This window comes from Scyliorhinus torazame, chromosome 29 (assembly GCF_047496885.1).
Source record: "Scyliorhinus torazame isolate Kashiwa2021f chromosome 29, sScyTor2.1, whole genome shotgun sequence".
NCBI classification, from domain to species: Eukaryota; Metazoa; Chordata; class Chondrichthyes; order Carcharhiniformes; family Scyliorhinidae; genus Scyliorhinus; species Scyliorhinus torazame.
Genome location: NC_092735.1, coordinates 16,071,733 through 16,097,983, shown reverse-complemented (window position 1 = coordinate 16,097,983; position 26,251 = coordinate 16,071,733). Strand labels below are relative to the sequence as shown.

The 26,251-nt window shown below is 48.4% G+C and overlaps 1 protein-coding gene across 2 annotated transcripts in view; it reads right to left on the bottom strand.

The window, feature by feature from the left end:
• LOC140403891 (probable ATP-dependent RNA helicase DDX17) overlaps nt 1–16,938 on the bottom strand; it is a 43,153-nt gene extending 26,215 nt beyond the window's left edge. For both annotated transcript variants that reach the window (XM_072492111.1, XM_072492112.1), the window contains exons 1-7: nt 16,769–16,938; nt 15,964–16,132; nt 5,726–5,822; nt 4,028–4,161; nt 3,649–3,714; nt 1,249–1,390; nt 156–316 (exon numbers count right to left, since the gene is read on the bottom strand). In XM_072492111.1, the coding sequence (XP_072348212.1) occupies nt 156–316; nt 1,249–1,390; nt 3,649–3,714; nt 4,028–4,161; nt 5,726–5,822; nt 15,964–16,132; nt 16,769–16,815 (816 nt within the window). In that variant the 5' untranslated portion in view covers nt 16,816–16,938. The remainder of the gene's footprint in view (nt 1–155; nt 317–1,248; nt 1,391–3,648; nt 3,715–4,027; nt 4,162–5,725; nt 5,823–15,963; nt 16,133–16,768) is intronic.
• Between the last annotated feature and the right edge of the window lie 9,313 nt (nt 16,939–26,251).

Genomic DNA, 26,251 nt, shown 5'->3' with positions numbered 1-26,251 from the left:
TTTCCAATTATCTTAATATCCCAATCCACGAACATACTGTTGTCATTGCATTCCACTGTGCCAGAATTAGGCTTCTCAAGCGTGCGAAGGTATGCAATTTTAACTATTATAAACAGTATGATTTTAATGATGCATTCAATTTCCACTATTCTTACCCGGATCTGCTCCACGATTTTCCGGATCTGAGGCTCAAAGCCCATATCCAGCATACGGTCAGCCTCATCCAGCACCAGGTAAGTACAGCGACGGAGATTAGTCTTCCCAGCTTCTAGAAAGTCAATTAGTCGGCCCGGGGTTGCAATACAGACTTCCACTCCTAAAACAGGGCATAAAGTTACAGGAAGTAGAAAGTACAGTATCACAATAAATCACCGAGCTACTAAACAGTGGCCCAGTTTTTAAAAATAAACCAATTTAATTTTCTGTACTTGTTTGCTATTCTCCGTTTGCCATTTTGTTTACCACTTTATAAAATCCTGCACTAAATTACATACTCGTCTTTTAATTGGACTAATCAATGTGTGGTACAGTGTACAATAGTCTGCGTGGTCTGGGCCCAGTGCAAATTGCTGGGGGTGGTGAGGTGGTTGGTGCAGACTGAGTGGGGCACCCAGGGTTAATGCCAGACCGGGATGACTCCTTACCTGCAACCTGAGTACAGAAACCAAGTTGACCAAATGGGTGTGCGAAGTTAAAATTGAGTGAACAACAAGGACAGGGGATGGAGTTAATAATCGGAGAAGAGTATCTAACAATCACATAACTGAATAAACAAAACGGCAAATAGAATTTTATAAATGCACACACTTTTACTTTAATCAGTTGCAGGCTAGTGTATGGTGTGCAGCCAAGTCTGTCCTCACCTGACATTTACATATGTTGAATCCTAACAGGGGTTAACAAATCAGGAAAAGGCACCCTCTCCAATTGTTCCCCTCCTTAACTCTGAGCCGAATGCATAAGTCCTACAACTACTCTTGCTGAATTCAAACAGTGCTGATTAGGGATGGAACTTGGGATCTCCCTCATCTACATGGCTCAGCTACTCACTGCTTAAATCCACTGAGCAACATGAATCCAGGAAATGTTCTAGCCCCTAAAATATATATTTTCTGCAAATTAATTGTTATAAAATTTGAAAAAACATGAACAACTATTTAGTCTTCTTTGCAACATCAACATATGTGGGAGGCTTCAGTATCTCCAGATAAAATTCTCTGTACATGTATCTGCCATCGTTCCACACACCTCGCTCCAGGTCCCGGATTTGAGGGCCTTTTGGTGCACCTCCATAAATACAGGTACTCTTTATCCGTGAAGATTTGCCGTAGTCTTCTGCGACCAGCTGCACTTGTTGTGCCAGCTCCCGAGTTGGCGCCAATACCAAGCACTGTGGAAGGGGAAACCCATCAATCAGAATATAAAAACAGATGGAACTAACCCAGAATAATGTAACAAGTGTAAATGAAACCCCCATGACCCCTTTATAACTGTGACCTCTCCCTATGCCATGCATTATTCCCCGATGGAGTCCTTCCATCAACCTGTGACCAGCTACTAGGAGGTATGGAGCATTAAAGTGCTCTGCTCCATTGACACACCATAAGAAAAGTCATGCAATCACAAAAATAATCCCACCTCCATCCATAGTGCTAATTTTTACATCTCAAATATTTATCATATTGACTTAGAAGATTTAAACTGCTCTGTTTCAAATACTGCCTGTGAAAAAGCATTCCCAGCTCCAGCAATCTGTAGTTTTCTCTTTCCTGATGACCTTCAAAGACGGCTGCATCAACAGATATTTTGGGCAACTGGAGTAGGCTTACAGTCTGTGTGTGGAGTGACTAGAAATGTTTTCCACTGCTAACAATATCCTCAAAGCTGATTAACCAGTTGTCAACAGGCAGTGGGGGAAAGGAAAAGGATGATATTTTTGACTGGAGTAGGTCCAGTAGTTTATGAGACGATCCAGAATTTGCTTGCCTCAGCGAAGCCAAAAGACCCGCCGCGGATGGACATTTGATTAAACTTGAGCAGAGACACAACCACAAGCTGATGAAGATTGCAGAAGCTATAGTTTGGGAACAAGGAATCAAACGAGGAAGGATATTCCATGGAACTGGACAAAGAAGTGTGGCAAAGCATTTGGTTTGTGTAAACGTCACTTGATACAGGATACATTACCGTATGTCCGAACAGATTAAGCTACCATGCAATGTCTTTCTATGTGGACTAGGGGCTGTGATCTCTTCGCGTGGAATTTTGTTTTTTTATTGCAAGGGAGATGGAATAATATAGAAGTATGGAGGTTTTGCCACAGCTGTACACTGGTGAGACCACATCTGGAGTACTGATTCCTGGGATGATGGGGTTATTTTGTGAGAAAAGGTTGGACATGCATCCACTGGAGAATGAGAGCTGATCTTATTGAAATTGGTGCCCACTCACTCATTGACCCCGAGGGGACTTGGGTTGAGAGACTGCTTCCCCCTTTGAAAGACTAAAAAATACTAGGGGACACAGTTAAAAAAGTTAACACATATGAAGAGAATTGTTTTCTTTTAGTTAGTTTGTGGCATTCTCTTCCCCGGGGAGTAGTGGAGACAGGGTCATTGAATATTTTAAAGTCTGATTTCGATCGATTCTTGATTGACAAGGGATTCGAAGGGTATGGGGAGTATTAAATAGAGTTGAGGCCAAAATCAGATTAACCATGATCTTATCAAATGGCAGAACAGGCTTGAGGGGCTGAATGGCTTACTCCTAAATTCATACGAGTGTAACAGCACCCTCTTATGCCATTTTATAGCCTACGTAATAATATAAATCAAATGCATAGAAACCAAACTCGATTAAACTAATTTCACTTTGCTACGAGACTCCATGTTGTACACACATTTTGTCCTCCGAAGATATCACAGTTCAGAAATCCTTTTCATTTCTGTAACAGCTTAACAAGATGCTCAAACGTCAAATGGCTGTTATGTCATCAAATGTGACAACCATTTTGCACTAAATAGGATTCTACAAAAAGCCACCAGGGTGGACAGTAAATCTTCTTTTGGTGGATATAGTTGAGGGAACATTGGGTTTGAGCAGTGGGAGAACTCTCTAAGTGGAAGAATTCATAATATTCATGTGAACAGCTGCTGCCTCACGGCGGCGAGGTCCCAGGTTTGAGCCCGGCTCTGGGTCACTGTCCGTGTGGAGTTTGCACATTCTCCCTGTGTTTGCGTGGGTTTCGCCCCCACAACCCAAAAGATGTGCAGGGTAGGTGGATTGGCCACGCTAAATTGCCCCTTAATTGGAAAAAATGAATTGGGTACTCTAAATTTATTTTTTAAAATATTCATCTGAACAGATAGGCTGGGTCTTGGATTAATATCTCATTGAAAGGACCACATCTTTAACATGTAGCGGTTCCTCATGACTATACTGGAGTGTCAACCTGGATTACGTGCTCAAGTAAAGGGGCTGATATCACATTCTTCTGATGTGGGCAGGATTGAAATCATTCGAATTGTGCTAAGATATGGTTCTCTATAATCTCACAATAAATGATCACCATCCAAACTATAAAATGTTGCCACAAGAAACAATCCATTGACAGAGATAATTCCAATTAGTTGAAAGTAAAGCACTCACAATGGGTCCGTCGCCACGCTCCAAGAATGGCTGGTGGTTGATGTGCACAATGGCTGGCAGTAAGTACTGGAAAATAAGAACTCAAAAGTTACAATCCAATCATGTTTTACATGTATTCATTAAGCTGTTAGAACTCTCACGGCTGAACAATAAACTTCTGGGCGCCAGAGATTTGGGGGGGGGGGGGGGAAAGAGAGAAGAAGAGAGAATCCCCATGCAGGTGGGGCTTTGGGGGATGGACAGTCGCCTTTGGGGTTGGCTGAGCAACTTCAAAATGAAACTTTCAGGTGTAATTTAAACCAGCCATTTACCCAAATTACATAAGAATATTCAATTTTAATATTTCACACAAAGGGGAGAAAAGTTGAAAAGTACTTACAGCCAGAGTTTTGCCAGATCCAGTCTGTGCAATTCCAACCATATCACGCCCACTGAGTGCCACGGGAAAGCCCTGACACTGGATTGGTGTCGGTTCAACAAAATTCAGTGAACACAGAACATCCATTACGTAGGCTAGAAAATGAAATGCAAAACATTCACAACGGGCATCTAAAAATCACGAAAGCTGCAGATGCCGGAAATCAAACCCTCACAGCAGCTTTATCAGAATTAGAGGATATTATAGGGGAACAACATTTTTAAAAGGAACATATTAAAGAGGGAGAAATATAATGGTTGGTAATGTGAGCTGTAAGTGCTCTTACTTCATAGACCCATATAACCCTTACAGTGCAGGAGGCCATTCAGCCCATCGCGTCTGCATTGACCCTCCGAAAGAGCTCTCTACGGAGAGCTGCCCTATCCCGATAACCCCACTTAACTTTTAGACAGTAAGGGACAATTCAGCATAATCAATCCACCTAACCTGCTCATCTTTGGACTGTGGGAGGAAACGGGAACACCCGGAGGGAACCCACGCAGACACGGGGGAAATGTGCAAAGTCCACACAGTCACCCACAGTTGTAATCGAACCCGGGACCCTGGCCCTGTGAGGCAGCAGTGCTAATCACTGTGCCACCGTGCTGCCTCTTTGGTCTCCTATTAATATTATTTCAGATATTCAAGATCTTCCTAATTTCCAGGTTGCAATAGACCCCAGAACACATGTTTGCATGCATGTAGCTGTGTTTTATCTTCCCTTCTTTGTTCTGTTCCTTTTTAAATGCTGTTCTCCTGTAATTTCTTCCAGTTGTGTTGAAAGTTCAACACCTGAACTCAAGGGATGCAGAAAGGTGGTTGGTAATTTCAGCTTCTGTAGTTAAAATGCCCAGCCATGTCACTAGTTCATCAACCTTGTAACAGGTAGCCTTGAGTGAGAAATCCCCCAGCTGAAGCTATTAGTCCCGTACAACACAATTGTTTGAAGGAACGCAATTCACTCTAAATGTCTCACTTTTCATAGTTTAACATGTATAGTCCAAAATAAAGCAGCAAGCCCCACATTTATGGCCATTTCTATATTTATAAGCCAATCTCTGCCGGTAAATCAGACACAGCAGACTTGAGTCTGAACAAGTTTCTCTACAAGTGCAAGATGGATGTTTAAATCCACCTGCCTGGAATCTCAACTCACTCGCTTTGGTCCCATTGGTGCATGTTTTCTGACAATCTTTAAAAACGTTTTTCAAATTAAGGGGCAATTTAGCGTGGCCAATCCACCTACCCTGCACATCTTTAGGTTGTGGGGATGAGACCCGCACAAACACGAGGAGATGGTGCAAACTCCACACGGACAGTGACCCGCAGCCAGGACCAAACCCGGGTCCTCGGCGCCATGAGGCAGCAGTGCTAACCATTGCGCCACCGTGTTGCCCATTTTCTGACAATCTTAACTACACAATCCACCTATTTGTAGTCCAGATCTGACACAATGGGGAAGCAGAATAAAACAACCTAACACTCTGCATCCAGAGTCTAAGACTTCCCTTGAAAACACCCACTGTATGTATTTTATATATAAATATATCTCATACACACACAACCTGGAATGTATATTGAAAAATAAAGCAGGCAGCAAAAGAACAGGGTAGAAAAATTGCAAGACGAGAAGTTTCAGCAAGCGCGGCTAACACTCACAAGGGAAATTTGCTTGATGAAACTGGAACACTGGCTTTGGACAGTCTGATCCCTTTGTTGTAATTTCTTTCTTTCGACGGAAATCCTCGACATCGTACTACCAAGAGTCAAAAAGAAGTTTCAATTAAAACAGTTCAGCAATTTCAGAAGGAGGCAGGCCGCCAGAACTCAATGGCAATACTTCTGTCACTAAATCATTTATCGTCTCAAACTGATTCCTAAGTTCGCCAATTCCTGGTTAAATTCATAAATGTTCAAACCCGTCATTTACGAAGCACCCGAGCAACATTTCCAAACATCGTTATTTCAACTTTGTCCAGACAAAAACATTATTCAGTACAATAGCCGACAATGATACAAATGAACAATTATAACACTTCATCTTCCATGTCTCACATTTCCCACTCGACAGGTCGACAAGCCGGAAGTAATTTTCCCAAAATCTTTTCAGATTTCAACGGCAGAATGTGGAATAAAGTGATTACGTACAGCACAGAAAAAGGTTATTCAGCCCAATTAGCCTAAGCTGGTGTTAATATTCCACAAATTTCCTCCCATCCCAACCACAATCAGCATATCTTTCTATTCTCTTCTCTCTCATGACCACAAGTAGTTTTGTTTTGAAAGCCTCACCCACTTCATGCAGTCGGGGCAGCCCAATCCTGCGCATGTGCGGGGAACGCACGCCGGCCCCTCACCAACATGGCGGCGGTGTTCTGGGGCCACGCGCGGAAGGAGATAGGCCCGGGGGTGGGGTGGGGGCCAGCCCGCTGATTGGCGGGCCCCGATCGCAGGCCAGACCCCATCGGAGGCCACTCCGGCGAAGGAGCCCCCCCCACCACACACAGCCCCCCCCCGGCAGCGTTCCCGCCAGCAGCGACCAGGGGTGGACGGCGCTGTCGGGAACCTGTCGTGTCGTAGCGGCCGCTTGGCTCATCCGGGCCGGAGAATCGCCGCTAGCCAGTTCTCCGAGCGGCCTTCTGCGAATCGCGCGCATCTGGTTTCCACGGGGTGGGAGAATCGCGTGCGGGGGTCGGGGCGCGATTCGCGCGGCACCCCGGCGATTCTCCCACCTGGCGTGTGTGGGGGGGGGGGGGGGGGGGAGAGGAGAGAATAGCGCCCAAGGTTTCTTTTGAAGAAAAAGGCCCAACCTGGGAAATAATTCACAATGCTTTTAGCATTCATTCTTTTACTGATCTGCGATGCTTTGAATAATTTGCTCAAATGCACCACTAGATCCTTTTACTCCCATCTCATGCAAGATATAGGTGGTGTTTCCGTTTGCCTGACAAATTTTAACAGATTGAGCACGCATTGAATTTTATTTTCACTTAACTGTCAAGTCCAAAACTATTCTATTGATTTCTGATATAATGAAACATCCGCCGCAAGTTTGACCTGTTAGGAGGTTGTATCTTCTTCTACTGAAAATGGCTAGGATACCCAGGACAACATTCACCTCACCTCACCTCACCCCCCCCCCACCCACCCCAAGAAAGTAGTCCATGTGTAGATACACCCAGTTCAGGGGCAGCATGGTGGCGCAGTGGTTAGCACTGCTACCTCACGGCGCCGAGGACCCGAGTCACTGTCCGTGTGGAGTTTGCACATTCTCCCTGTGTTTGTGTGGGTTACGCCCCCACAACCCAAAGATGTGCAGGCTAGGTGGATTGGCCACGCTAAATTGCCCTTAATTGGAAAAAAATGAATTGGGTACTCTAAATTTATTTAAAAAAAGATACACCCAGTTCTTCTGTTAGAATTATAGAATTTACAGTGTAGGCCATTTGGCTCTGCACCGGCCCTTGGAAAGACCACTCTACTTCTGCTTAAGCCCTTGCCTCCACCCTATCCCCGCAACCCAACCTAACCGTTGGACACTAAGTGGCAATTTATCATGGCCAATCCACCTAACTTGCACATCGTTGGACTGCGCCATGAGGCAGCAGTGCTGTCCTAGTTCATTGATATCATGTGCAGTGAATCAAATTGGCTGAAGACTGGCAGCTGTGATGCTGGAGACCTGCAGAGAAGGATGGGGGTATTTGTGAAGCCTATTCCTCCAGTTAGTTATCCAATTGTCCACCAATATTCAAAACTGGATGTGGTACAACTGCAGAGCTTAGATCTGATCCGATGGCTGTGGGATCGCTTAGCTCTCTGTTACTTGCTGCTTCTGCTGTTTGGTATGCAAATAGTTCTGTTTTGTAGCTTCACCAGGTTAACACCGAATTTTAGGCATGCCTGGCGTTGCTCCTGGCATGCACGCCTGTACTCTTTGCTGAATCAGGGTTGATCACCTAGTTTGATGGCAGAGTGGGGATATGCCAGGCTATGATGTTACAAATTGTAGTTATATACAATTCTGATGACCCACAGTGCCTCATGGATGCCCAGTTTTGAGTTGCTAGATCTGTTCGAAATCTATTCCATTTAGCACGGTGGTAGATAATCATCTTGTATGGTGCATCATTCTGTAAGTAGGAGCAGCCTCTGACCAGTGGATGGCTATGAAGCAAATTTAGTAAGTTTCTTTCCCATTGCTATTTTATTACTCTACAGATAACTAACAGTAACATTTTTCTGCTATTTGAAGAACACAGGATCAGGAAAATACCATTCAGCTGCTCGTAAACTAATGCGGTTGGTCTGTAAACTAACACCATTTAACCACTTTGATTGCATGCTCTTTAATAATAGTGCACAACAAAAATCTATCAATCGCAGTATTCAAAATTGTAAATGACTTAAGCTTCTTAGAATTGAGTTTCAGATTTCCACTAATCCTTTGTGCCTCCTGATATCAATCCTGAACAGCCTAACTCTCATTTCTAAAGTTAAGCTCTCTTGTTCCGAACTTCCTCCACCAGGAAATAGTCTCTATCAGCTCCTTTGATCATCTCTTAACACCTCAGTAAATCACTCCTCAATGTTCTGCACTCAAAGCATTAAAGTCCAGTCTCTGCAATCTGTCCTCACATTGTAGCCCATTTAGTTCCTGTATCAACATCAAAAGGCCTTCAATAAGATAACTCTAATTTCTATGAGTCAGGACACAGGCAACAAAGGGTTACAAACCAGAACAGAGTAGGCGACTGACAAGAAAATGAGAAACGGGCTTCCAGAGATACATACTAGGACCACAGTTGTTCACCGTATATGAATTGGACTTGGGAATTGGCACTATGGTGGGGAGGGCATGTTGTTAATACAGCAGAGGACCTCGACAAAATACAGGAAGGTGTTAATAAACTTGCAGAGTAAGTATGCAACTGGTAAATGAAGCACAGAATGGTACAATTTGTATGATGAATAAAGAGGCCATGGATCCCTTGAAGTAAGTGCCAAAGTGGGGTAGAGGAGGTGATTCAGGTTAATAAGGAAATTAAAAACCAGGCAACGCACTGGGGTTTCATCTCTATAGGGACAGAAATTAAAAGCAGAGAACATCATGAAAGGGTCTCACGAGCAGATGTAGAGATGTTTCCTCCAACAGAAACCAGAACTTGGACCCATAAATAAATGACCGTCACCAATAACTCCAATTGTGAATTTGGGAGAAACTTCCCCAGAATATTAAAATGTACAATTCTAGAGTACAAGAAGTTGAGGTGAATAATTACATTGATGCATTTAAGGGGAAGTGGAGAAGAAAATAGAATACTTTAATGGTGAGATGTAAAAGGAGGGTAAAGACTCATGGAGCTTAAACATCTGTGGACCAGCTGGGTCAAATGTCCTGTTTGTGTTGCAAATACTATGTAATTATTCTGCACTGCCTTCTTCCAATGACAATATGTCCTTTCTGAAATGTAGTGGCTCGAATGACACAACATTTCAGATGGTATCTAAGCAGAGCTCTGTACAATAATTTCTACCACTTTGTATTCCTTGAAATGAAAGGAAACATTCCATCCTCCATTGCCTTTAAATTGTCGTATTGTTTTCTTGACATTATAAACTCGATGAGCAGCAATGTCCTCCAATAGCTTGAAAACTGAAGCAGGTGCCTTTGGTAGCAACTCTGCTCCAGCACCTCAGACTCTCTAGCAACAATCTGAGTCTGAGCGGGTGGTGTTTGAGGCAGATAGAATAGTCCCGTATGTGGGAGGTCGGTACATTAAGGTCAGTGGGAAACTGGAGGGGGTGCAGGTGGTATTAGTGAATGTATATGCGCCAAATTGGGATGATGTGGAGTTTATAAAGAGGATGCTGGGGTAGATACTGGACCTGGACTCACACAGGTTGGTCATGGGAGGGGACTTCAACACAGTTATTGACCTGGCTTGGACCAGTCAAGCTCAAAAACGGGCAGGGTGCCAGCAATGGCAAAGGAACTAAAAGGATCCATGGAGATTGGTGCAGCCGAGGGTGAAGGAGTTCTCCTTCTACTCACACATGCATAAAGTGTACTCCCGGATTGATTTCTTTATTTTGAGTGGGGCCTTACTGGCAGGGGTGGTGGACACGGGGTACTCGGCGATCACAATCTCAGACCATGCTCTGCACTGGGTTGACCTGCAGGTTAGTAAAGGCAGTAACCAGCGGCCGCACTGGAGGTTAGATGTGGGACTTTTGGCTGACGAAGGGGTGTGCGAGCGGCTGAGAAAATGTATTCAGAACTACCTGCAGGTCAACGACACGGGGGAAATTTCAGCAGCAGTGGTCTGGGAAGCACTGAAGGCGATGGTCAGAGGGGAGCTGATCTCGATATGGGCCCATAGGGAGAAGGTGGACAGGGCAGAGACGGACCGACTGGCAAAGGAGATACTACAGATCGATAGGAGGTATGCGAACACCCCAGAGGCAGGGCTTTTAAGAGAATGGCGGAGGCTACAGGCGGAGTTCGGCTTGTTAACCACAGGGAGGGCGGTGGTGCAGCTGAGAAAGGCGAGGGGGGCGATCTATGAGTATGGAGAGAAGGCCAGCAGAATACTTGCACAGCAGCTTAGAAAGAGGGAGGCAGCAAGGGAGATAGGGAAAGTAAATGACTGAGATGGGAACCTGGTTAGAGATTCAGCAGGGGTAAATAAGGCGTTTAGGGATTTCTACAATAGGCTGTACAGGTCGGAACCCCCTAGAGGACCGGAGGGGATGAGGCACTTTCTGGAGGGGCTGAATTTTCCAAAGGTGGACGGGGAGCTGGTAGAAGGGCTGGGGGCCCCGATCGGGTTGGAAGAGATAGCGGAGGGTGTGAAGACCATGCAGTCGGGTAAAGCCCCGGGGCCAGACGGGTACCCAGTATATTTTAATAAAAAGTTGTCTGGGATATTGGGGCCGGTGTTGATGAGGATGTTCAATGAGGCAAGGGAAAGAGCGGTGCTGCCCCCTATGTCACAGGCCACAAATTCACTGATTCTGAAGGGGGACAAGAACCCGGAGCTGTGTGGGTCCTCCAGGCCGATATCCCTGTTGAATATGGATGCCAAATTGCAGGGCAAAATTTTGTCCTCCAGGATTGAGGATTGTGTTCCGAATGTTATTGTTGAGGACCAGACAGGGTTTGTTACGGGTAGGCAGTTGGTGGCTAAAGTAAGAACTTTGTTAAACGTGATCATGATGCCCCTGGAAAGTAGGGAGGTGGAGGTAGTGATCGCAATGGGTGCAGAAAAAGCTTTTGATCGGGTAGAATGGAATTATCTGTGGGAGGTACTGGGACGGTTCGGATTTGGGCGGGACTTTATTGACTGGGCCAGGTTGCTGGATCAGGCTCCTGTGGCAAGCGTACAGATGAATAGGACAACATCGGACTATTTTAGACTGCACCGGAGGACGTGACAGGGATGCCCCCTCTCCCCACTGTTGTTTGCGCTAGCTATAAAGCTGTTGGCAATTGCTCGTCTGGAAGGGGCTGGTCCGGGGGGGGGGGGGGGGGGGGGGGGGGGGGGGGGGGGGGGGGGAGGAGAAGGAAGCACAGAGTCTCGCTCTATGCAGACAACCTGCTTCGGTATGTATCGGACCCAACAGAGGGGATGGAAGAAATCACAAGGAATTTGGCCGATTTTAGGGTATAAGCTAAAAATATGGGGCGAAGTGAGATGTTTGCGATCCAGGCGAGGGGACAGGAGAGGCGATTGGGGGGGGCCTGCCGTTTAGATTAGTAGGGGGAAGCTTTAGGTACCAAGGCATTCAAGTGGCGCAGGAATGGGACCGGCTGCATAAATTAAATCTAGCCCCGCTAGAAGACCAAATGAAGGACCGTTTTCAGAAGTGGGACGCGCTTCCGATGTCACTGGCAGGGAGGGTGCAGTGATTCCTGTTTGTATTTCAGTGACTCTCCATCTTTATTCCGCGGTCCTCTTTTAAACGGGTCAACAAAGTGATCACTGGCTTCGTTTGGGCGGGCACGACCCCGCGGGTAAGGAAGGTAATGCTGGAGCGCAGTCAGGGAGAGGGCAGGCTGGCGCCGCCAAATTTTAGTAACTATTACTGGGTGGCGAATATAGCCATGATCATGAAGTGGGTGGTGGGGGAGGGGTTGGCATGGCAGCGTATGGAGGCGGCTTCATGTCAGGGCACCAGTCTGGGGCGTTGGTAACTGAGCCTCTGCCGTTCCCGTCGGCACGGTACTCCATCAGCCCCGTGGTGGTGGCGGTCCTGAGTCTGGGGGCAATGGAGGAGACATGTGGGAGCATCGGTCTGGTCCCCAATCTGTAATAATCACCGGTTTGCCCCGGGATGTATGGATGGGGGGTTCCGGATGTGGCGGAGAGCAGGGATTGAGAGGATAGGGGATATGTTTATCGAGGGGAGCTTTCAGAGTATGAGGGCACTGGAGGGGAAGTTTGGGTTGGCGAGGGGAAACTAATTCAGGTATCTGCAGGTGCGGGACTTCCTACATAAACAGGTGTCAACCTTCCTGCTCCTACCGCTAAGGGGGATTCAGGACAGGGTAGTTTCCAGAGGGTGGGTAGGAGAAGGGAGCGTCTCTGACATGGGGTCAGAGGTGACGCAGACCGAGGAGCTGAAGCGCAAGTGGGAGGAGAGATAGAGGATGGTCTATGGGCGGACGCGTTGAGTCAACGTGTCTGCAACATGTGCCAGGCTCAGCCTGATACAATTCAAGGTCGTTCATCGGGCTCACATGACAGGACCAGCGAACCATGTCCACATGTTCTGGACATGTCCAAAGTTTAGGGGATTTTGGCAGAGGTTTGCAGATGTCATGTCCAAGGTGTTAAAAACAAGGGTGGCACTGAGTCCAGAGGTGGCGATTTTCGGAGTGTCGGAAGACCCGGGAATCCAGGAGAAAGAGGCAGACGTTCTAGCCTTTGCTTCCCTGGTAGTCCGGAGACAGAAACTATTTGCTTGGAGGGACTCAAAGCCCCCGAAGTCGGAGACCTCGCTATCGGACATGGCTAGTTTGCTCTGTTTGGAGAAAATCAAGGTTGCCTTGAGAGGGTCATTGTTAGGGTTCACCCGGAGGTGGCAACCGTTCGTCGACTTCTTCGCGGGAAATTAATCGTCAGCAGAAGGGGGGTGGGGGTTAGTTTAGCTTAGAGTAGAGGGTTAATAAAGGTGGGACCTGTAAGGAAGGGAGACGGCTTTTGCACTATGTTTATAGTTTCATGTACATTGTTTATTTTGTTGTTGTTACAATACCAAAAATATCTCAATAAAATGTTTATTAAAAAAAAAACTGAGTCTGAACCAGGCTATTTGCAACCTTGGGGTCATATTTAACCCAAAGATGACCACCCATCACCAAAACTACCCACTTTCACCTCCACCCCTGCCTCAGCTCATCAGCTGTTACTTTTGAGACTTGACTATTCCAACACATTCCTGACCGGTCTCCCACCTTCTGTAAACGCAAGATCATCCAAAACTATGCTGGCTGTATCCTGACTTACGCCCCATTCACCATGGTGCACTGATCGACATCTAAACATAAGAGTTCAGAGTGCGAGTAGCCACTCCACCCTGCCATTCAATAAAATCAAGGCCGACGGACTGTAACCGCCTGCTTACCTCCGATAACCTTTCTTTCACGTGTTGTTTATCAAGGTTCAATCAAATTAATCCTTGAATCCACTGGAGGACTGTTTCCATCGTCTTTTTTTTTTAAATTTAGAGTACCCAATTATTTTTTTTCCAATTAAGGGGCAATTTAGGGTGGCCAATCCAGCTAACCTGCACATCTTTGGGTTGTGGGGGTGAAACCCACGCAGACATGGTGAAAATATGCAAACTCCACACGGTCAGTGACCCAGCGCTGGGATTCGAACCCGGGTCCTCGGCGCCGCAGTCCCAGTGCTAACCACTGCTCCACATGCCGCCCTCTGTTTCCATCGTCTTTTGAGGAATGAGGAATCACGGTATAAAAGGTTAGGCTGACACCACTCGTTACATCGCGGCAAGACCCATTATGGCTACCCCTTATTTCCTGCCATCTAGCTAGATTCTATAATCTTTAATGTGGCACCTTATCAAAGGCTTCTGGAAATCTAAGTACAGTACATCCACCTGTTCCCCTTTATCCACAGCACATATCACTCCTTTAAAGAATTCCAATTAATTGGTTAAACATTGGGCGCGATTCTCCGATCGCGGGACAGTGTCCGCTCCATTGCGTTTCACGACGGCGCGAAACGGGCATGGGCACTAGCGATTCTGGTTCATGCCGCTCCAGCCTCACTTCCTGGAGCGCACTGGGGGCGGCGCCAACCCATTCATGCCAGTGGCTTTACAGAACGCATCGGCCCCGACGCAACATGGCGCGGTGGTTCTGGGGCCGGAAACGCAACAAAGGAGGCCCCGTGGGGTGGGGAAGAGAGAATAGAGGCCCACCAATCAGCCCTGATCGGCAGACCCCATCGGAGGCCCCCTGACCCTTCGCGCAGAGTTCCCACCGGCAGCGACCGGGACTCTGCTTTTTCCGCGCGGCCACTTGGCCCGGGGAATCGGTGGCCCGGCCTCGTACAGCGGCCCACAACCGGCGCAAATTCTCCGCACCTCGGAGAATCGCGCGCCGGCGGCGGTGATTCTCCGGCCCTGCGCGTGGCTGGGAAAATCACGCCCATTATTTCCCTTTCACAAAACCATATTGGCTCTGCTGGATTGCCCTGAATTTTTTCTAAGTGCCCTGCCATAATATCTTCTAACATTTTCCTGAAGATAGATATTAGGCTAACTGGTCTGTAGTTCCCTGCTTTCGGTCTCCCTCCCTTTTTAAGTAAAGGAGCTACATTTGCTATCTTCCAATCTCCCCGACTTTAGGGAGTTTTGGAAAATTAAATCCAACACACCAACTACCTCACTAGCCACCTAGGATGAAGTCCACCAGTACCTGTGCACGTAGCAGCTCGCAGCTCCAACAAATTGCTCAGTACCACTTCCCTGGTGATTGTAACCCCCCTGAGTTTCTACCTCCCCTCTCAATTCCTGATTTATAGCTATTTCTGGGATGTTACTGAAATCCTTTATTGTGAAGACCGATGCAAGATACCTGTGCAATTGGCTACTGGTTAAGCAATGCCTCATCGTCTTTTCAAATTGCCCCATGGCCTCACCCCTCCCCATCTCTAGCCTCCGCCATCTCTATATTTTAGTGATTTCTGTACATGAACTCTCAAATTTCTGCCCCCTTACAACTGGTTGCTTCTCACTATTTAGAAAATAAGCTTATCCATCTTAGCTCCAAAGTGGGTGAGCTCAGACATTTCCACATAGAGTACCAGCTGTCAGCTTTACCCACTCACTTACTCTCCTTCTATCTGACTGTTTAACCTACCTCGTAACACAGATTGTCAAGAAAGTTTAGATATACAGCTCTCTCTTTTATTGAAGTCAGGTGAAATGCCCAGGTCCCAGATTAAATTGATGCACTACCAGAACATCATCAGTCACTGGGTGTGGTGGTTAACACTGCTGCTTCACAGCATTTGGGATACGGATTCAATTTTCCCATGTGGGAACTTCCGGTTTTTAATGTCAAATTCAACTCAAAAGTATATGTTTTTAGAAGTTCAGTACCTTGATCACACCTCAGGCGAGGGAGAGGCAAGGTTGAGGAGGAGCAGGCCTTCATGAATAACCTCAACAGTACGGGAATCAAACCCACACCATATCAGGTGATTGCGCTGCAACACAAATCACCTGTCTAGTCAACTGTGCTAAACCGGCCCCTGGCTGAGGCGGCGTACCCTAACAGTCCCCCCCAAAGGTTCTGGAATGTAGCAACTGTTACCATTCACAACATGGATCTGAGCTGGAGTTTGCTGATCGCGAATACCCACCGGACTTAATCGAACCACTTCAGGGTGCTCTACGTAGAAATTCTTCTCAAATTTAGGCAATTCCTCCAGGTCCCACTTCTTCTTCCTCAGGCGTTCTCCGGGCTGTCCAAATTTCTTTCCGAGGGAGGGTCCCCCGCGGTTGGGCCCGCCACCAAACCGTGGGCCATTACTAGTGAAAGGAGGTTGGATCTCAGTCAGAAATAGGTACAACTGCAGCCCAGTGAGCAGTTAGCAATAAGAGAGCCCACATCAGGATGTGACAAGTGAGTTTTGCCAATAACCAGAAAACGAGGCAGGCTCGACGGGCCTTACACCTCTTCGATGCGCGCGCCGGTCGTTGTGCGTCACGAAGGGGGAGCAGAGTTCAAATGCCCGGATGGGACCGGGCTCCGAGGAAACCGCGCTGTGATTGGCCGCGGCGCCTGTCAGTCAGGGTCTGGACTGACAGCGAAGCCGACCAATTAGAGGGAGGAAGCAGCCTCGCCGCCGCGCCAATCAGAGCGTAGGACGGACGGAAGGCGGGACTCGCGGCACCGGCTCCTCGCGGTGACCGGCGCCAGCAGGAATGAGCCTGTTCGGCCTAACACACCCCTCCCCCAGCCGGGCCGCTACCTTCCCCAACCACCCCCCCGCTCCCTCCCCAGGCAACATCAACCCGCCGTTCCCCGCAGACGCGGAGCAGGCCTGGAGCCTCAGGCCTTGGGTCGGTACGAGGCCCAAAGTGGCTCCGCTGGAAACTACTCTTTAACCGCGCCCCCCCTCGAAAAAATTAACGGGCCGGTTAGTCCCCGGTCACGCCGCCTACCTTCCCCGGTCTCTGCCGCGGTCACGGTCTCCGCCGAAGCCTCTCATTTTCAATGGATTCTGGCCGCCGAGAAACAAAGAAACCGCAGTGCGTGTGGCAGGATCGACAGCGAGCCGCGGGAAGAGCCACCCCTCCCTCCGGATCCCGGCCGCAACAGCCGCCCCTCCCTCCGCAGCGCAGTCGGAACTGCCGCCCCTCCCTCCGCAGCGCGGCTGCAACTGCCGCCCCTCCCCCCGGATCGCAGCCGAAACAGCTACCCCTCCCCCTGCAGCCAGTCTACCCGGCAACAGTGACGCCACTCACCGGACGTCACGTCCTGTGTGGCGGCGGGAGCCAATCAGCAGCGGGCTTTGGAATGCGGGACAGGGCCTCCTTCCGGCTGAGCGGCATAGCCACAGAACAATTCATCCAAACAGAAACCTAGCAGGCCTGGCGGCAACCTAGCTGTTTCTCATTGTAGTGTATGATAAACCCTGCCCTTCCTCACAAAACCGCTTCAGTAATGAAATAGCAAAAAGAACCTGTGCAAAAGACCTGGAATAAAGGCAGGAAATGCTGGATAAGCTCAGCACGTCTCCTGGTCAATTAGATCCCAAACCTGAACTCTTGTCTTCAGAGGCTGCCAGACCTGCTCTGAGTTTATCCAGCACTTTGCTTTTGGTCCAAAACATACCTGGGCTGATGGATATGGATGTGGGGGGTGGGTCAGAATGCAAGAGTCCTCCGGGTATAGGGCATGAGGATCTTGGCCTTGCCTGGGGTTAATGCCCAAGGGTCCTGGGTTTGAGGGTTCCAGGCTGTGTGCACAGGCAGCACACAATAGTCCTGGAAGTTAGAGCGGAGGGTGGTCCAGGGGTTAGGGTGGTCCAGGGGTTAGGGTGGTCCAGGGGTTGGGGTGGGGGGGATGGTGGTCAAACCCAGAGGATCCATGCCGAGGGCCAGAGCATGAGGGTCCTGGGGTGAGGTGCAGAGCATGAGGTTTTGGGGAGGGATTACAGTCCAAAGATTGGCCTTGCGGGGTTGGGTGGGGGAGGTAGGCATCCAAGCATCTTGGGTTTAAAGGGTTGTGGTGGGGACTGATCAAGTAATGTACAGAATCAGAGGCAAAGGGTCCCAACAGTTTGCAGGAAGGGGCAGAGCACACGGATCCCAATACTGCCCTATGAATAATCCCAGAGATATTTTAAGTCACCCCCTAGGGCAAGTCAGCATAGCCTTTTGAGGAGAAAGGTTGACAGGGAAATTGCTAGGAAACATAAACTTTGGGACCTGGTTTTATTTAGCTGGACCTCAGCTTGCCTGTTGATTTAGTGCCACATAAGAGAATGGCCCTTAAGGGAGAAAAGCATTGAATCACTGGGCAGTTAATGAAGAGCTAGCTCCTAACAGAGGTCTGAGTTCATAGAGCCTGGGAATTGACTAGTGAAATATTCCAAGGATCAGCAGTTTATAATGTTTATTAGTGATTTGGAAATGGGACAGAAACAAAAACTGTCCAAAGATAGCAATGACACCAGGGAGTGTGTACATTATGAACAACTAGGAGAGAGCTGGTGATCAGATGCAGATTGTGGAGTCAGGCTGAGAATGGCAAATTATAGTCAATGTTGCCAAGTCAACTTGAAGAGGCAAGAGACTAAACACTGGAATTATAACTATGATGTTAGTCTACAATTTGGAAAATAGCCCAGGTGTGTCCTGTACACAAAAAACAGGTCAAATCCAACCCAGCCTATTACCTCCCTATCAGTCTACTCTCACTCACCAACAAACTGATGGAAGGAGTCATCAACAGTGCTAACAAGTGGCACTTACTCAGCAATAACCTGCTCACAGATGCTCATTTGTGTTCTGCCGGTCACTCAGTTCCTGACCTCATTCCTGACCCAACAGGGGCTGGTTTAGCACAGTGGGCTAAATAGCGGACTTGTAATGCAGAACAATGCCAGCAGCGCAAGTTCAATTCCCGTACCGGCCTCCCCCAACAGGTGCCGGAATGTGGCGACTAGGGGCTTTTCACAGTAACTTCATTGAAGCCTACTTGTGACAATAAGCGATTATTATTATTACAGCCTCAGTTCAAACATGGATAAAGAGCTGAATGCCAGAGGTGAGATGAGAATCACTGCCCTTGACATCAAGGCAGCATTTGACCAAGTATGGCATCAAGGAACCCCAGCTAAATGGGAATCAGGGGGAAAACTCTGCTGGAGTCATACCTGGTACAAAAGAAGATGATTGGAGATCAATCATCTGAACTCCAGGACATTACAGCGGAGTTCCTCAGGATAGTGTCCTAGGCCCAATCATCTTCAGCTGCTTCATCAATGACCTCCCATCCATTATAAGGTCAGAAGTGGGGACGGTTTTGTTATGATCTTGACGTAGCATAAGCTGCTTCCTTGTTGTACACTCTGACAAAGGAAGGTTGACTTGGAGATAGCTTTAACACATTTATTAAACTAGTAACAATTTTCCTACTTGGATTCGACTCTCCTGTTAATCCTGCTATAGCTGCTCAGACTAACTAACCAGTCTGCTACAATCCACGTGGTGGGTGTGATGTGTTTCAATCAACCCTGTCTGTACTCACTAAGTGTCTCCACTGGAAAGAGGAAGATTATGTGTGCTGTGTCCTTTTATATGGGTTGGTGTAATGCCCCCCTGTGGTAGTGTCACGTTTGGGTGTGTCTTGAATGCCCATTGGTCGTGTCCTATCTTACTGGCCTATTGGTTGAATGTCTGTGTGTCATATCTCTGGTGCTCCCTCTAGTGTCTAGCTAGGTGTAGTGTCTATGTTAACCCCTTGTGTATTTACAGTGATGCACATCACCACAGGGACGTTTGCGGATGACTGCACAATGTTCAGCACCATTCGTGACTCCTCAGATAATGATGGTCCATGTCCAAATACAGTAAGATCTGGGCAATACCCAGGCTTGCGCTGACAGGTGGCAAGTTACATTCGTGCCACACAAGTGCCAGGCAATGACCATTTCCTACAGGGGAGGATCTAACCACCGCTCCTTGATAGTCAATGGCATTACTATCACTGAATCCCCACAATCAACATCCTGGGGGTTACTATTGATCAGAAACTGAACTGGACTAGTCACATTAATACTGTGGCTACCAGGACAGGTCAAAGGTTAGGAATCATACGAATAACTCATGTCCTGACCCCAAAGCCTGTCCACTATCTACAAGGCACAAGTCAGGAGTGTAATGGAATACTCTCCACTTCCCTGGATGTGTACAGCTCCAACAACACTCAAGCTCGACACCATCCAGGACAAAGCAGCCCCGCTTGATTGCACCCCCTTCCACAAACATTCAAACCCTCCACCACCGACGAACAGTGGCAGCCATATGCACCATCTACAAGATGCACTGCAGTAACTCACCAAGGTTCCTTAGACAACACCTTCCAAACCCACGACCACTATCATCTAGAAGGACAAGAGCAGCAGATACCTGGGAACCCCAACCTGGAGATTCCCCTCCAAGTCACTCACCACCCTGACTTGGAAATATATCGCCATTTCTTCACTGTCGCTGGGGCAACATCCTGGAACTCCCTCTCTAATAGCACAGTGGGTGTAACTACACCTCAAGGACTGCAGCAGTTCAGGAAGGCAATTCACCACCACCTGCTGAAGGGCAATAAATGCTGGTCTAACCTGCGATGCCCACATCCCGTAAAAAAAAATATTTTTAATGGGAGTGGGTGGGAATTATGACCAGTTAATTTCTTTTTGATAATGTTGGTTTAAATCAGATAACATTGGAGTCTGAAAGTGACCACTTCCACTTCTCTGCAGAGATTCCATGTGACTGCCAATTTCACCAGACAGTCCATCCTCTTAAAGTCTGAGGCTATCCTTTGCACTACATTTATACATTTCAGAGAATTGTGTCACCTGCAAACTATGAAATAATTATCCCAATAGCCAAATAAGCAGCTAGGAACTCTGTGTACAGCAGTGAGATTTAGGGGTTCACATGCAGAAATCACAGGCACAAAGAAATAATTACAACGGTTACTGGAATGTTGGCCTACATCTCAACGGTTGGAACACAAAAAAGTGGATGTTACAGCTGTACATAGTTCTGGAGAGACCCGCACCTGTAGTATTATATTCAGTTCTAGGCACACATTTCGGGAAGGATATTTTAACTTTGAAGGGATGTAGCTCAGATTGACCAGAATAATTCTGGGGCCAAAAGAGTTAAATGATGCACATGTAGAGTATAGAAGATTAATGGGTAGTAGTCTAATTCTGGTGGGCGAGGGCAAAACAAGTGGCGAAATCTTCAAATTTGAGCTAGGCCGTGCAGGGGTAACATAAGGGTGGTGGAAATCTGGAATTTTCTTCCCCAAAACAGTTGAGGCTGGGGGTCAACTTAATAATTTCAAAACTGGGGTCAACATATGTTTGTTGTCCAAAGGTATGAAGGATTATGGAATCAAAGTGGAAAGGTGGAGCTAAGATACAGATCAGGCAAAATCTAACTGGTGGAACAGCTCAAGGGGCTGAATGGACTGCTCCTAGAAACTGTCTAGTTTCTATTTCTTAGAAGGGTTGATGCACAGGGATGTAATTAAAGGATGGAAACAATATGTTTTGGTTCAATGGCCGTTTCTAATTCCTGGATGAATACATGTAGAGACAAAGTGATGAGAACAAGTTGTATTTACAGTTAAACCTTGGCAAGGCATCAAGTGGTTGGAGAACCCAAGGGCTCCTTCAACATCATTGGCATTAGCCCAAGATGCACAGGTTTTATGGGTTCCAGATAAATGACCCACAACAGCTTTTTAATGATTTGCACAAACATGAAATGTAGAATTGTATCTGCTAATTGTCCAGTTTACATCTTTAACCTTTAGATTTGATATTTCAAATAAGGAAAAGGACAGGAAAATAGCAACAATTTGGACTGATAATCAAAAACCTTGGGCGGGATTCTCTGATCCTGAGGCTAAGTGTTGACGCGTCGGAAACGCCGTCGTGTTCCCGACGGCGTCAACATGGCCCCAGGATCAGCAATTCTGGCCCCATAGGGCGCCAGCAGGGCGCTGGAGCGGTTCACGCCGCTCCACCTGCTGATCCAGCCGTGGAATGGGCGCCGGGGGATGCACGCATGCGCAGTGGGTCTGGCGCGAACACACGCCTGCGCAGTCCCACCGGCGCGATTTCCACGCATGCGCGGTGTCTCCCTTGTCTGCGCCTGCCCCGACCCAACATGGCGCAGGAGTACAGGCGCCAGCGCGGAAGAAAGGAGGCCGGGAGACAGAGAGGCCTGTGGGTCCCGATCGCGGGCCAGGCCACATCGGAGGCCCCCCAGGGGTGTGGTGGCGGGTGGCTGCAGCGGCACCAGTCCCGCTGACCAGAATCGCGGGATCCCATGCCAGATTCTAGGGCTGCACGGTAGCTTTCTGGATAGCACAATTGCTTCACAGCTCCAGGGTCCCAGGTTCGATTCCGGCTTGGGTCACTGTCTGTACGGAGTCTGCACATCCTTCCCGTGTGTGCGTGGGTTTCCTCCGGGTGCTCCGGTTTCCTCCCACAATCCAAAGATGTGCAGGTTAGGTGGATTGGCCATGATAAATTGCCCTTAGTGTTGGGTGGGGTTACTGGGTTATGGGGATAGGGTGGACCTTGGATAGGGTGCTCTTTCCGAGAGCCGGTGCAGACTCGATGGGCCGAATGGCCTCCTTCTGCACTGGAAATTCTATGAAATTCAGCATTTTAAACTGAATATTATGAACAAGTGCGTTCCCATCTGAGTCACCTGGCAAACCAACAGTTGATTTGTTCACCTGCCGTCATCTGGCGGGTTTGTTAGTCCCAACGTCATATTTAAATACCAGCCCATCGCATTTACGTTTGTGAGCTTTTCATGCAGCTGTGCCAGGATTCAACTTCGCTTCCTGATGCGACCATCAATTCACACAAGACGATTAGTAGAAGCGAACAGTGGTTTTAATAAGCTAAATCTGTGCCTGCCTGCAACTGCTCTGTACTGAGTGCCGCCTACAGGCTGCAGATCTATATACCACCCCGAGGGGGCGGAGCCATAGGTGGAGCCCATAAGGGCATCAACATAATACAATACAATGCAATACAGTGGTGAGTTGTAGCAGCAATACGTTCACCACACTTCCGTTCTATTGCACTTCATCCTCATCCACCTCCTTGCCCCGCTACAAGTTATCATGAACCCTTGCCCTTCCCCCACCGCATACAGCCCTCCTTCTACATCGTCCCTCTATTAGGCCACAAACTCCATCCCCCAGCCTCATCCTACTCCAAGTTGAACTTCAGACCTTTGTTGTGGTGGCTGCAGGAGTCCCGCATCACAGTGCTGTCCAGACACTGTGTGTGTGGCACCAGGGGGGGGGGGGAAGGACACTCCTGTACTCCCAACCCCAGGCACAATACTGATTCGGCTCGATGAGATATGAGTGCCCATGGATGCAGCAGCATTGAGTTGTCCATGAAGACAGGCTCGGCATGAAAATAAAGGTCTGCCCTGGCAGAGTGGTGTACAGCGCATCAGAAGCGGCACTGCACTATGGCATAAAGTTGTTGCACTGCCCCCGAAGTCTCTGGCAAACTGAGGACCACCTTGTACATGCCACTCATTCATGATCGGGGTTGACGCCAACATAAATTCCCGCTGGTGTGACACAAGGTTGAAAGGCCTGACAGGATGTCGGCATTCATGAGATGTAAATAAATGCAAATCATATTTGCACTACCTGCCAGTGGAAGAGCCACCCAACATTAACCTGCCATTGGGAGAATTGCAATGTGATGTTATGCTGGCGGGTCTGCGATTTTGTGGCTCCCACCAGATTCACCGTCACCCACCAAACCGCTGAGGGATGTTTGGGAGAATTCTGCCCAATGTTGCCCCTTGAGCGGGACAGCATAACTCGAGGCCATCAATAATAAGATAGCCACCAAGAAACTGAATAGGGATTTCAGAAGAAACACTTTTCGCCCAAAGCGGCGCGAATGCAGAACTCGTTACCACAGGGAGTCATTTATTTGATACATTTAAGGGGAAGGTAGACAAGCGTTTGAGGGGGAAGATGGTCACGATGAAAGATTTAAATGAGGAAAGATAACAAAGTGTCATAACCCGCACGGGACGTACGAGGTGGCAATGATTAAACACCCGTGAGCCTTGCCAGATATGAGCTCCCTGGTTAAAGGGTGCGGGGAACCCTAAACCATGTTTAGGGTCCGCCTGCGGAGAGCCAAGTGTGTTTTTAATGCGAAAGAGGTGGTGTACTTGGGCTATCGGGTGGGCCGCGAGGGCTTACACCTGCTTGCAGAGATGGTGTACGCTATTCAGCAGGCCTCTGCCCCTACGAGCGCCACGGAGCTTTGATCATTTTTAGGGTTAGTGAACTGTTACAGAAAGTTCATCCGAACCTCGCAACGATGTTGGCCTCCCTGCATCTACGTTTGAAGAAAAACCAAGAGTGGGCGTGGAGTAGGCCGCAAGAAACGGCTTTCAGACAAGTGAAGGAACAGCTTTCAACTTCCAGATTGTTGATCCCGCTAAGCCTCTCATCGTCGTTGCATTGGGGCTGTTCTCTCTCATAGGATCGCAGGGAATGGCCGATCGCTTTTGCCCTCCCGACGCTGGCTGTGGTCGAACGCAAGTACTCACATATAGAAAAGGAAGGCCAATGGTGGTTTTCGCTGTAAGTAAATTTCACCAATATGTGTAGGGCCGCCATTTCACTATCATCACTGAACACAAACTGTTGCTTGGTCTGTAGGAGGACAGCACCATTTCACCTATCACTTCTGCAAGGAGCCAGTAGTGGACCCTTTTGTTGGCCACCTACGAGTGCTCATTCAAACATAGGCCGGGCACTCAGACTGCGCAAGCCGATGCGTTGAGCCAACTACCCTTACCAACTAGTCCTCCATCTCCTCCCAGGACTTTATGGACTCGTTGGTCTCACATCCGTGAATGGACCCAAACAGACCCGGTTCTTTCTAAAGTTCAACGCCTCATTTTGTATGGTGGCCAGCATTGACAGCTCCCACGTGAATTGAGGGTTTTCTCGTCCAAGATGGCCGAATTTGGTGTGGAAGGCGGTGTCCTGCTTTTGGGTACGCGTGTTGTCGTCCCGGAAAAGGGGCAGGGTTTGATCTTGCAAGGCCTCCACAATAGACACCCGTGGGGTGCCAAAAATGAAAATGTTAGCACGCAGCTATGTTTGGTGGTCAGGCCTGGATGCTGACATTGAACAATTGGCCGAACAATGTACCGGCTGTGAGGAGCACCAGAAGCTCCTGCTGGCTGCCCCCCTCCAACCTTGGGAATGGTCAGAGGATCAGGGCGCAGTTACATGCCGATTTTGTCAGGCTGTTTCAGGGTTTGATGTTCCTCCTCCTAATTGATGCCCATTCCAAAAAGCTGGAGTCACAAGATGTGGGCAACCACCTCCAGGGCAACAATTGAGAAGCAGCGTTTGTCTTTTGTACCCATAGCGTGTTAGTCACAGACAATGGCACACCTTTTACGAGTGAAGAGTTCTCTGGGTTTCTGAAGGCAAACAGGGTACGACACATAGAATTGCCCCGTACTGCCTGGCTTTGAATGGGTTAGCGGAAAGGGCAGTCTAGACGTTTAACACGGGTTGGGGAGAAAGTCTTTGGGGTCGATGGACATTAGGCGGGCCCAGTTCCTTTTTCGCTACCGGACCACCCTGCACCCCGTGACTGGAGTGGCCCCAGCGGAGAGGCTGATTGGATGGAGGCTTCAGACCCACCTTAGCATGGTCTTACCTGATATCAGGGGGAAGGTGCGCAACAACCAGGACCTGCAAGGGCATTGCCCCGTTCGACGCTGGCCGCCCAGGCACTTTGCATCAGGTGATGCAGCGTGTGTCCGAAACTTTGCAGACGGCGCCCAATGGCTCTCCAGGATCGTTATCCGCCAGTCAGGCCCCGTTTCCTATCAGGTGCAAGTCCAGGGCCATGTAATGGGAAAGCACTTAGATCGCATTAGGTCCAGGCAACCAATTCTTCATAAAATTCCTTGTGAACGAAAAATTCTTGTGCAGCCAAATCTGATGCCCGAACTGGCTGGAGAAGAACCTCAAGGGGGTCAAGACGCTGACATGAGAGAGGTCGTTGACACAGATTCAGATATGGAGACCCAACCATCAATGGTCTCTGATGGGGAGTTCACAGTGCAGATGGGGAGTCCAGACTGGCACCCAGGTGGCACTGCCAGGGTGCCACACTGCCCAGAGGCCAAGCACTTGGGGTCCACTGATCTCCTGGGAGATCCCGAGTGCCATTCCACCTGGTCCTCATTTGTGAGGACCAGCGTGAGCACTGCTCGCCTGACGTCTCCAGGTTGGGGAGTTAGATCCCACACCTTTGGTCGATCTTGTGAATCCACAATGGGCAGGTTTCACATTGCGACATCTCGCGAGATCCATGG